The 13401-nt window shown below is 35.4% G+C and overlaps 1 protein-coding gene and 1 long non-coding RNA gene across 10 annotated transcripts in view; one reads left to right on the forward strand and one right to left on the reverse strand.

Moving 5' to 3' along the window:
* Positions 1-13401, forward strand: part of LOC141425808 (uncharacterized) — a 149274-nt gene that overhangs the window by 111202 nt on the left and 24671 nt on the right. The gene's annotated exons all lie outside the window — the stretch shown is intronic.
* Positions 1-13401, reverse strand: part of Atp2b1 (ATPase plasma membrane Ca2+ transporting 1) — a 113692-nt gene that overhangs the window by 54818 nt on the left and 45473 nt on the right. For all 3 annotated transcript variants that reach the window (XM_020168370.2, XM_020168369.2, XM_074084092.1), the window contains exon 2: positions 6684-7108. In XM_020168370.2, coding sequence (XP_020023959.1) covers positions 6684-6891 — 208 coding nt within the window. In that variant the 5' untranslated portion in view covers positions 6892-7108. The remainder of the gene's footprint in view (positions 1-6683; positions 7109-13401) is intronic.

Here is a 13401-nt window from a genome sequence, read left to right on the forward strand (position 1 = left end):
CTCCTCTGTACCCCTCCCTCAATTTTAGAACCACTAGTCTAAAGTCAAATTTATACATTCATTGCCAAATGCCAAATGCCTACCAGATGCCAGGCAGTAGCACACAAAGGGAGAGAAGAGTCAGATAGGATGCCTTTCCTGGTACTTCCAAAGAACTTAGTTTGGTAGGGAAGACTCATAAACAACCAGTTAGACACAGTCCAGTGTGTCAAGTATTATGATGGGGATGTAAGGATATTATAGAAATATGTGTAGGGAACTGATATCCAAATTTAGGAGACTGGGTAGACAGGGCATTTCTAAAATATCAAGCTTGAGATTTTTAAGAATGGTTAAGAGATTAACAATCTTAATAAGAGAATAAACTATTTTATCCTTTATAGAAGACAGTATTTTAGGTGAAGGTAAACTGTTTTAGATCGAGATCAGTACTAAGATGCCCAGGAACAAGAGTTAGCATGACATAATAGTTTTTAAGAAAACTGTAAATTTTGCTACGCTTCAAATATTGAGGACCAGAGTTGAGGGGTTTGCAAGGGGGAGATGAGATTAGAAAGATCAGCAGGGGTCAGATACCACAGAGATTTAGCTTGAATGAGAAGTCTAACTCCATTCTGAATAGCAGTGCAAAACAAAATCAACACTGGCTATAAACAGGAAAGTGAAAGGCAGTACCAAAGGGAGGCAGAAAAAGAAACCAATTACTAATTCCTGAATTATTGCAAGACAAGATAGTGAACTCAAGGAAGGTAGCGGGAAGGAGGGAAGTACATACCCTTGCTTAAGAGGAAGTTAGGTGTAGTTTCATCAGAAAGGTAGAAAAGAGAAGTATGCTTTCAGAAATTTGGAGATGGAGAAAAAAATGGAGATGTATAAAAGGAATTAGGCCTTCAGGTCAAAACATAGGGGAGCTACTAATGTGGGAATCACCAGCATCCAGATGGCTTATGAAGTCACAGAAGTGTAGGGCATCACCCAGGAGAGTGTATCCATCAAGAGAAATCTGAAGATAACCAATACATAAAGGAAAGCACAAAAGGCTGATGAGACTGGCTAGTCAGGAAGAACAAAAACTAAGAGTATAACATTAGGAAGACAGAAGAGAATGTTATGAAAAGGAAAAGGAAACTGTCTACTGCAATCTGAAAACTAGACTAAAAAAATAAAACTAAGGTCAGTCTACTTTAGATTCTTTCAAATATGACTTTAAAAAAATAATACACATGCTACAGAGCTAGAAGTAATGTTAAAACTATCTTCAAAAATATAAGCAATAAAAACTATTGACCTGAGCAGTTACTAAAGTAAACATACAGTCCTCAAGTATGGCATCAATACATTTCTAGGACAAAATCATACAAGATCATGGATCTGAAACTCTCAATGCTAACTCTATACTCATCTATACATAAAAATACACATGCCCGTCAAACCCTGGAGATGGAAATACTTGCTGAATGTCTGTGTTAACCTACACAACCAAGCACATACACTGGGGCATCAGGGCATTCTTGTAGTGTAATTTATCAATGATAATTTATCCTGGGTGAAGACTGAACCTGGAGATTAAACTCAGGGACTCCCACTTGTTACGCAGGCACTCTACCACTTGAGAGCCATGCTCCCAAGTCCTTTTTGGTTTTAGTTTGTGTTTTTCCATGTGTGAATGTTGTGTTTTATTGTATTGCACCATGAATACGATAAAGTATACCAGTACAGTGAGTGCAAATACAAACTGTCTCTGAAACATCATGGAAACTTGAGGCAACCAAAGACAGCTGCTGTTGACCCTATCCTTCCTACCATATGCCTCTTTTATTTCTCTCTACCACTGTCTCGTTTTCTAATTTCCCCCTTTTTTTTTTCCCACTTCTACCTAATTTTGGCAACCATCACTTTAAAAGTAGTGTCTCATTTGATTTTTTGCCCTTTTTTAGTCCGTGAAGCCAATGCCTCTTACAGAATACATTTGGCATTTGCTTTTAATTTTTATGAATTCATTTTCATACTTTGTTTAATGAAGCATTACTGTCTAATAAGCATGATGCCAGGGCAAGAGATCTGTATTACAGAAATCCTATTTTTAGAGAATCTTCTATACGATTCACTATAAAATATAATACAGATAACACAGGAACGCATTAAAATGTAAAAGATACTAACAGTCATTGTAAAAATAAAAGGATCAAGAAATATGATTTAGAATATGAATAAGAAAGCTAATGTAGGGAAATAACAAAGATACAAAAGAAAAAGTGTTAAAGTAATTTTATGCAGTTAGGATGTTGTAAGCAGGTTATTTTGGTATGAAAGTACATTCTTGGATTCTGGGGACTATAGGACAGATGCTTGCTCTAAAAGAGCTAAAAATATGAAGTTACAAGTCTCAATTCCAGTTAAAATTGCAATTCCAATTCCTTTGCTAGGAAGTTTCTATTATGGAAAAAAAACCCCACATCTGGCTCAAAACACTTCCTGTTGGTCAGTACACATATAGTATTCTTCAGGACAAGTTCAAGAACTACTCTATTAAGCCTGGCATGATGGCATATATCTGTAACCCCAGTTACTTGGGAAATGGAGGCAGGAGGATCATGACTTAGAGGCCATCCTGGGGAAAGTTTGCAAGACCTTATCTCAAAAACAAAATATAAAAGGGGCTGGCGGAATGGCCCAAGTGGTAAAGTACTTGCCTAGCATGAATGAGGTCCTGGGTTCAATGCCCAGTACTGTAAGCAAATCCTCCATCCTCCCTCCAAAAAATCCTACTCTATTAGAAAACAAGTGATAAATTCGTGGGACATAAGGAAGCACAGAAATAAAATTACTTGAATATTTAGGATATGTTTTTAAAGACCAGAATGCTAAATAGAATGCTGTAGCTTGGATCTTGAATATCTTCCAAAGGGCTATGTGTTAAAGGCTCAATCATCAGCCTACGATGCTACTGGGAGGTGGTAGAACCTTTAGGAGGTAGGACCTAATTGAAAGAAGTTAGGTCACTGGGGCATCTCCTTAAAGGTACTAATAATACGAACCTGGTCCCTTCTTCTCTCTTTCTGTTTCTAGTTGTCATGAGGTAAATAGGTTCATCCAACATGTGCTCTTACAGATGAGGTACTACCTTGTTACAGTCCCCAAAGTAACAAACCAACTTATCTATAAAATGAAACCTTCAAAAGTATGAGTCAAAATAAACTTTTCCTCCTTTTGAAGTTGAGAATCTCAGGTATTCTGTCAGTGACAGAAAGCTAACACAGAGGACCTAAATCCAAATTTTTTTCACCATGTAATTAAAAAAAAAAGTCCTATTTCCTGTGTTTAAAAAAAACATTATTAAAAGGAGAACACAGGTTCAGGTCTGTAATCCTAGCTACTCAGGAGGATCTAGGTACAAAGCTGACCTGGGCAAATAGTTCAATAAATCCTACCTTGAAAAACCCCATCACATTAAAAAAAAAGGGCTGGTGGAGTGGCTTAAGGTATAGGCCCTGAGTTCAAATCCCAGTACCACAAAACAAAACAAAAAAATCTTTCTCAGTATCTAATTTTTTCAAAAGCTGTATCAGCTGAACTTTTTATACAGGCAGTGTAATGGAGTGGCTAAAAGCATGGTTCTCCATTAAGAACGACTGCAACTGGGTGCCAGTGGCTCAAGCCTGTAATCCTAGCTACTCAGGAGGCACACATCAGGAGAATCATCGTTTTAAGCCAGCCCAGGCAAACAGTTTGTGAGAGCCTATCTCCAAAAACAAACATCACAAAAAAGGGCTGGTGGAATGGCTCAAGGTATAAACCATGAGTTCAAACTTATTGCAAATTTAAAAAAAAAAAAGAATGAGACTGCAGCTGAAGTGAAACTTTGGGTAACTTGTTAATCATTTTTGTGTGTATACATGTATACCGCTGGATCCTTTGGCCATTCAGAATAGGATAAAGGTGCTGTAAGGATAAAATTGAGTTAAGATTTGTTAAGTGCTAAACTAAAATCAACCTGGCACAAAACATGTGTTATCCATCGTAACTGCTACCTATTATTTTTGTTGTTGCTGCTCCTAAGAAATGTCTTGGCTTGTTCCTCCAGACAGTATACAATCTAATACTGACAGTATTTGATTTTCCTTTTCCATTAATTTTCCTCTTAAGCATGTGACACTAACATACTATACTTTTAATTTAGTTGCTATACATTTGGTGAATTGTCTGTCTCCTCTCTTCTAAGAATAAAATTTTTGTGTTATTCATGGATGTATGCCCAGGGCTTAGAAAAGTGCTTGTGACATAGAAGTTACCTCAAAATAGTCTATTTCAGCAAACCTATGATTCATAGCCTTAGATTTTATTAAAATCTCTGAAACTGGGATGTGACTCCATTATATACTTACAATCATCTTCCAATTACTGCCAACACTTTTTTTTTTAGGAGAATATATAAAACACATGACAACACACTAGGTCTGATGAAAGACTATGTCAATGAATGATTAATAAATGAAAGAACTATAAGGACAGGAAAACAACTTTAGTTTTACCAATCAAAATCCATGCACTTTGAAGATCCATTTTAATTCTGACTTTCCCTGGCTATAAACAGATTGTTCTAATAAAAGAATACTTGTTGTCTAGATGATTTCCATGGGCATACAAACTCCTACTTGCTTATTCCTAATGTTCTACTTATTTTCATTTATCTAGCTGATCAGTGACAAAATGTTCAATAGCTTTCTGAATTAAATAGTAAATTAAACTAAAACTATGAAGGGTCCTTTGAAAATATTTCTATGAAGGCTGCTGTTTTTATTTACACTTTCAACAACTGTAAACACAAATATAATGCTTTCAGTGGACTATTTCATATTCTTTAAGACTATTTCAAAATGACAAACTGTTCATATAACAGTAAAGACAACAGTTTGTAAAAATTTTAGCAAATATTAAATTCACATTAGGAAGAACATCAGCAAGAATTTTTTTAAAAACAGAAGAGGGAAAAATAATGCATTCTTTTATGTAATGGCATAAAGCACCAACAATTCAAATTAAATTCTGAGTGTGGAGTCAATGTTTCTAGCGCTTACTCAATTTTACCACAATGCCAACCAAAAGGGTAAAAAACTACCATTTTCCAAATTTTAAAAACTACCTACCAGAAGCAAAATTTTCAATTAACTTCACTAATTAAACCAAAATTAATGTAAGTAATAACAGCACTAAAAGAAACTGCAGTGCAAACTAGTGAGAAATGTCTAATCATGTTTACAAAAATGATAGGGCACAATGGAGATGTAGTCAGTTATCAGGAAACAAGAACTTTGATAGATAGCAGAAAAATACAAAGACATAGTTGGGGGGAAGAGGAGTAAAATACAGATCTGAAAACTGAAGTTCAATATAACTTCTTCTTTTTGCAGTGGGGAATCGAACCCAAAGCCTCATGCTAGACAAGTTTACTTAATCAATGGGCTACATTTCCAGCCCCTCTATATGAACAAATCATGCTGTGGCACTCAACGATTTTTAATGTTAGTATCCCCAACTAATTTGATGATCATGCAACATTCATCATGGTTTTTAGATGAAATGTAGTAAGTACAAATAGTTTAAGTTGAATTAATGAATCTTCCAACTGAGAACAGCATATAATATACAAACCTAATATGTTTTAAAGTTATGTGATAATTTCAAACTGGTTTTGTATATAAACAAGATATATATATCTTGTATCTTGTCACATTACTAAGATACAGCAGCAAGTCCTCCTTATTAGTGGTTCTGACTTGAAACAATCCAGAAAATCTTTAAGAGTTAATAGGTCTTGCAGGAAAAAAACATACTCAAGGAGTATAAAGACCCCCTTTTAAGACATGTCTGAATACTGACATGGGCTTCTCAATATCATATAACCTCATAGAAATCAAAGGAACTATCATTACAATAGTTAGCAATTCACAAAGAACTATTTCAGAGAATTTTTTGTGATTTAAGATTCTTGAATAATTTTGGAAATTACTTCTTGTTATCACATTAAACATAATCATGAGCAGTTGTGTGGCATGTTTCAGAAAATAGGTATGTATAAAAACAGCACAATTAAAAAAAAATTATGAAACCAAAGCCTTCTTTAAACATAGGGAGATTCAATATAATTCAAAGACTGAAAACTATTTTTAATCACAAAAATGTCTGCTAAGTAAAAACTAAGTATAATCTAATTTATAAATTTTGCTTTAGGACCACATGAACTGATGAATAAAGTTTAAGTTAAGTCCCATAAGCTAAAAACAACTTGGTCAGCTACTGGCAGTGATAACTATTTTAAGCCACTTGGCAAAATGAAGGATACTGAACAGAGTTTTATTTCCACTGAATTCCCTGGGGGGTACAAAGCCTGGTTCCATCCTCCATAGCTCTAATGGAAAGGCAGTCTTGTTATTGTAAACAGGCAGCATCAAGATGTATAATAAGACAAGAGATTTCATCTCTAGGAATGCAACAAGTTAATTTGCAACATTGTTTTTTGATCTAAACATACATTAACTGTACCAATCTGATAACTTGTTGTTAGCACCACTATAAGTATGGCATAATCACACAGTAGCCACACAATATAAGCATGTTTATTTATGGGCTGAATCAACAGCATTCTCACAAAAAGACTAAAAACAAACACAATAAAGGTTTACCTTCATTGGGAGATGTTTTCAACTTGGTGCAAATTCCATAGACATCTCCGTAGCTTTCTTGTATTTTCCGTAATGCGTCTGTGGACCTGAGCTCCATGAGAGCACGTAGCTCTGCGAGCGTAATTCCAAAGTCTCCATCATGATTAGCTTCCTTCAAAGAGTTTTTCACACCACTATATGCAACTGAGTTGTTTGCCATGTCTCCCATGACAAGTACAATTTATTAGGAGGAAAATGTTTCCCAAAAGAATCTAATTTTCACTTGATATACTTCCAAGATGAAAATCTTTTAAATACGAAAATCTTTCTTAAACCAAACACTCATTGTATGACTTTGTAAAGCAGCATCAGCAGCAACATTTCCCAGAGAAGTATCTTGACCTTTGGCCCATGGCTTCCTTCCATCAATCATGAGATGTACACATCTATAAAGAACAAAGTATTCAAAAGTTACTAAGTCCATTTTAAGAGCATTATTCACATATGTATACTTTCTGAATGCCATCAGGTAACTAATCCAAGTACACTGCTTACTTATGAAAATATTTATGAATTGTGGTTTCATGCCTTTAAACTTTTTTGCAAGATAAAAGATCCAAGCACGACTTCTTAAAAAAAAAGTATGTGTATCAAAAGATGTTAGATCTCATCACTAAATGAAACTGCATTTCAGATGACTGAACTTCACATTTCAGTATTACGGCTATTAACCTGTTACCACGGAGTACTCAGTTCCAAGCACTATGCTAGCTGCTTTAAGTTCGTCAGCTCATTTCAGAAGTACAATCAAATGTTATTACTCTTCACTGGGAAGAGTAAGGTTTAGAGAAATTGAGTTTTCAGCTAACAAATGGCTGAAGTACCTGAGGCTGGACTGTCTCTAAGCCAAAGTTCCCTTTGATACAGGGACCTCTCGCTCTAAACCTTTCATATGCAAAGTCTCTGAAATGACAAAAGCATAATAAGCCCTTTAGTATAGTATGGTTTCCTGCAATTCTCTTTGGCCACTCTGTTACGCCCCATCTTTTGGCTTTCTAAAACTATCTGTCACATGTTACTACCTCAGGTCTTCTTCTGACCAGCTGAAGAAATAAATTCTCTAATCCTTAGTCAAAACAAACTGGAAAGCTGGTTAAAATACAAGTTGTGGGGCCCCACCTCCAGAATTTTTAATACAGTAAAAATTCAGTAGAATTTTAAATTGCATTTTTATGGAGTTCCCAAGTGATGCTGATGCTATCTCTCTAGGAAGCATGCTGTGACAACCACTGTACTAGAGAACTGATTAAAAACTTAGAATTTTTAACAGTGAGGGTGACTGGTTGAGTAAACTTTGCCTTGGGCTAAATCTGCAAGGATGTGATAGAAATGGATTCTGTATGATATTTTCTTTCATTGCCTACTTCCTTCCTTCACAAACCCTTATGCTTGCCCAATTATTACCAATTTTACTCATCTCCCAGGCAAAGCAGGCACCCTCTTACTCACACATCAATTATTGTAACACAACTTCAAAAACAGGAGAGCTGAGTTATTTGATAATCTCCTTGAGTTTCCATACCCAAAATTTGTTGGCTCAAACATCTCACCAACCCTAAAACAGAATATTACTTGTCAAAAAACATTAACATTCATAAACCTCTGTGTTGGGGGCATATGTCCTCTGGTTTTCAGAAAGAGGAATTTTCCTCTGTAACTCCTGGCCAATTACCAGCTTTTCCTACAGGAAACAGATATATGTAGCTTAACCTGTCTGCCTTCTTTTGGGAGCCAGATGACTGTAGGACACCTGCATTCTGCTGTGAGATTTTAGAAGACCTCAGGTTAAAAAGCCTACTGTTCTTCAAAAGTGCCTGGAGTAGAGGAAAGTAATGGCTCTGGGTTCAATATTAGGCCCTCACTGTGTCACACAAAAACCAAGCCATTCATTTCAGCTTTTATCAGTAATAAAACTGATTTTATCATTACTATGTGCTAATCTTTGTATTTTCTCTTGACAAAATTTAAAACAGAAAAAAAAAATGTGACTTCTCCCTTAAATTCTTCAACAAGAGGGACATGTAACAGAGCTGAGGTAGGCTAAAATTAGGGAAAGTTCAAGACTCAGAAAAATATTACATCTTAGATTAACCATGCTTTGGCTCAGAACTGTCCATGCCCTCCCCACTCCCTGATAACTGGATGGGAATCACCTGGTTCTCCCCTTCCCCTAGGTGGTCCTAAAAGAACCCGAAGAGCAGAAACATGCTCTCTGAGCTTCCAGTTTCCACCTGGGCCCATTCATGCTCCCCTTTGTATTTCCCTTCCCTAACTTTTAAAAAACTCCATTTACATCCATATATTCTGCAATGGATTCTTCCCACGGAACACAAAGGATTTGGAAGTCTGATCACAGACTGTACCCAGTACCATTAACAGAGGTAGGAAATGAACCTATACTTGTTAATTAAAAATCATGCTTCTTTTACTATACTTTACTATACTGCCTCCACTTATAAATCTTTACATTTACTGGATTATAATGGAAGTTTTCGTAGGTCAAAAAACAGTAAAAGAATATCAAATATACCAATTTGTATAATCGAAAAAATATTAAAGGGACACTGTTGTGGATATTTGTTATTTGCCACCTCATTAACCCTTCCCCCAGCTTTTAGTGATAGCCTCACTTTTGTTTTTTTACTGTCAATACTGTGGGTTGAACTCTGCAGGCTTTGTGATTGCTAGGCAGGTGCTCTACCACTTGAGCCACACCCTCAGCCCTACTTTTTGTTTAGGAATCTGCCCTTTTCCAACAGTTAATAAATCTGAATGGGTTCCATCCTAGACACCCTCCCCTCCCTAGCCCATGCTGGTCACTGGTTCAGGAATATGGATGTGACTGGAAAAGGGCCAATGGAGTGGCAATGATACTTTTGCTCTGATCCTGTGGCACAGACTTGTTTCATCTTAATGAACTTAAATTGAGAGAAATGTGAAGAGCTACTGTGGCCACCTAGTACATATGGATGCAATGGAGAAGATATGGAGCTAGAAGGGGTATAAGGGAGAGGTAGCAAACGTGCCTGCCAATTCTAGGGTATTTGAGTCTCTGGGTCAATCAATGACTAAAGTTTGTCCCATCCTTCATCTTTCAGCAATTTGTTTAGCAAACAATTTCTATTACTTTGAAACCAGCAGAACTTTGATAAGTTCATGATTACCAAATCATGTTCAATTCCCCCACACTAAACTGTTTAAGAAGTTCAGAGAAAAAGCACCAAATGAGGACACATTACTCTCCAAAAGTGGACTAATTAAGTTACTGATTACCTACAAATCATATATCATGCTACTACCTATTTTTCTATCATCTATGGCCTCCCACTTCTGCTATTTTCCTCTTTATCTACTCTTCATTCATCTGTCTAACTGAGTGACTGACAACAGTGCTAAGGACAACAAAAAAGTTTTGCTTTTTACTTGTCAGCCTCAACATGACAAGCAAGAGGCCATACAATTTGTGATTCGGATACAACAGAAAACAGAACATTCATATTTGATTCTCTTTATTCTTCAAAGGAATTTATCTTCCACTTAAAAAAAAAAGAAATGTTAAATGGAAGCTGAGGCCTCAAAGGAGGTGTATTTTAAAGAAAACACACAGTTACTCTATGTAGGACACTTAGCTTACAAAATTTATCCTAGAATAAATGACTTCTCAATCCACTGTTGGTAATCTTTGAGTTATCACAGAAAAAGAAGATAGCTGGAAACTATAGTTGGGCAAAAGTGGCTATAAACTTCAAAAAGAAGAATAAGATAGATTCCTACTGGCACACAAGCTTCCCTGTGAATGCGTAGGGAACCAAAAGACAAAGGATGATTTCCAAGGACTTAGTAACAAGTGGAGCTCATAGGACAATTTCAGTTCTGTCACAATATCATTTGACTTAAAGATCATAGAAAAGTTACAAGAAGTTATCTAGATTCAAAAACAAAAAAAAAATCACTCAGAAACTAAAAGAAATAAGAGAATAGTTAAATTATGGAATGAAATATGGAACTCTAAAAATGCATTTTAATACTTTATAGCAACATGAGATTCTTGTGGGCAAGATAGAAAATATATGTTAATAAGCTAAGAACATTAGTAACAAGAGGATCAACCTGGAAAGTTTTCTGTTTGTTTAAATGTATTATTGTGTACCAAAATGCTAAAAGAGTCTAATCTTTTGTTACAAATTATGTTTATTCAGTCTAGAAATTACTTGAAGTCGGGTAAAAATCAGCAAATATGTTAGATGACAGGATCAGGATCCGAACAGACAGATGGGAATGAGCTAAATTTAATTGGTACAAAAAATAAGGTCTCCTATATTTAATTCCAAAAACATAACGGTATAAACATGATATATAAGAAAAGCGACAACAGGGCTGGTGGAATGGCTAAAGTGGTAGATCATGTACCTAGCCAAGAGTGAGGGCCCTGAGTTCAAACCCCAGTACTTGCCAAAAAAAAGAAAAAGAAATACAACAACATATATGCAAAGACAAAGGTTCAATTTAGTCAAAGCTAAATAAGCATTAACTTGCTATTAATTAGCACTATCATGTAAATATTAAAGTGTCAACCTCAGAGTAATTATTAAATTTTTAGTGTGATTACTCAAGTATGAAATTTTAAAGTTGCTAAACCCAACCAAAATCAGATACTAACAATAAAAAACTCTAAAAAGCCTTCATTTGCTAAGTAATAATTATGAAGGAAAGAATCCTAGAATTTAACAAAGGGATGCCGAAGATCATGTACAAGTGCCTATTCTGTAGCCACTGAAACCAAGCACAAATAATCACCTACTCATAATCATTGATCAGAAAGACACTTATAATAAAAGCAAATATTAAACACTCAAAAAAATCATTGAAAAATAAGAGTAAATGAACATTTAAATAATGGCTGATAATTCATAACAATGTGCAGGTTTTTAAGGCAGAAGTGATTGGAATTATATTTCAAAACAAAATGGGTAATGACATCGTAGCCATCAGATATACCACTTGACTGACAACTAAAAAACAGGTTTTGACAACAGCTTCTCATAAAACAACACTGAAGAGATCTCCCTTTTCTTGTTGTTTTTTCCTTTAACATAAAATCAATTGCTCTTCCTCTGCACCTAGACAGTTAAAGAGAGATGACTACTCTTTCTTTATACCTGTTTCTTACTGTGGTTGCTACTGGCATTTTTTTTCAAGTAAGAGCTCCTTCATAAATTAAGAAATCTAACTCCACCAACCCAACCCTCTTAGGTATCAGTATGGCCCTCAAGTCAGTGTGGACAACCTGAAAATCACTACCTTAAATGTTCCTGATAGGGGCTAGATAGTATCATCACTATACAACTGAACATGGATTTAATGCCTATTACACTGAAAAATTACTTAAAGGCATGTCTTACACATCTCTTATCTTGGGAAGAGTAAAGAGGACTATGATCTTTCAACCTTCTACCATAAAGTCACTTCCTGCATGAGGCAGGGAGGGCTTTTACCTAATTCAAATGTTAAAAACTTGAAGTCTTCCAACAATTAATTTTACATAAATGATAGTTTATTGTAAAGTATTAGATGTAAGTGTAATGGTGGAAAGAAAAGATGAGCTGATGTCATACATATCAAAGAGTATAAGATTATGACTGGTGGGGAATTTCTTTTACAAACTCTGGTATACCCAAATTACTTCATTAAAATGATGAAGAAACCAAAGGATGACTCAAATTTAATATTATGAACTCACATTTCTCATTTTACAAGAGTTAAAAAAAATATACACACTCACATAAAAGGGCATAAAGCCTATATAGCTTAGACAGAAAAGTTCATTTGTATCACATGAAAAATGAATTATGTATACCTATATAAGAGTAAATTCACTAAACAGGATCTCAGTTATACAGAACTGAGACAACAGAAAATAAGCATTGATTACAAGTGGTAATTTATTAGTCTTAAAAGATTCATAAACACCTTCCCTGTGTCTGTGTGGACCTAACATTAGTCCCACTCCCTCAGTAATTTACTTAAAGAGTAAGTTATAGCAGCTGCCAAGTTATAAATCCTGCATGACCACTTTAGCAAGTCTCTCAGAGTGAGAAACAGATTAGAATAGGGGAAGACAATAATTTATTCTTCTGCTATAGCTTTTATCACACAGATGCAGCGATTTGCTTACCTCTCTGCTTCTCCCAATGAACTATGAATTCAAGGTAGGGTTTGCCCCACTTATTTTTAACCCCCTACACTGTCTGAACATAGTGGGGGCTCTATGTTTATGGACTCAAATGCTTTTTTGTTTGAACCTTAAATTCAAATAAATTTGAAAAACAGGTTTTGCAGCACAAGCGATGACAATTCAAACAGCAGAGCAAACCAAAACCTTATAACCTGTTTAAAATAATATGTTAAATATGTTGAGTTCAGAAAAAAATCAGCATTCAAGGAGTTTTCAAACCACCTTGATATGAAAGATACATCAACTTGCCCTCAGTTCCTTTTAGACAACAGAAGTTAAAAGGTATTTCTGATTTTCAAACGAATTCTACACCGCTACATGCCAGTGACTTTTAACCAGAGTCCTAGATCCCTGAGGGCATGCAAAGTAACAAAACTGAGCTTCAATATTTCATAAAGCCTGGGGAAACTGACACATCACTTATTTGAGAAATAATGTGTTAGG

Source organism: Castor canadensis, chromosome 8 (assembly GCF_047511655.1).
Source record: "Castor canadensis chromosome 8, mCasCan1.hap1v2, whole genome shotgun sequence".
NCBI lineage: Eukaryota > Metazoa > Chordata > Mammalia > Rodentia > Castoridae > Castor > Castor canadensis.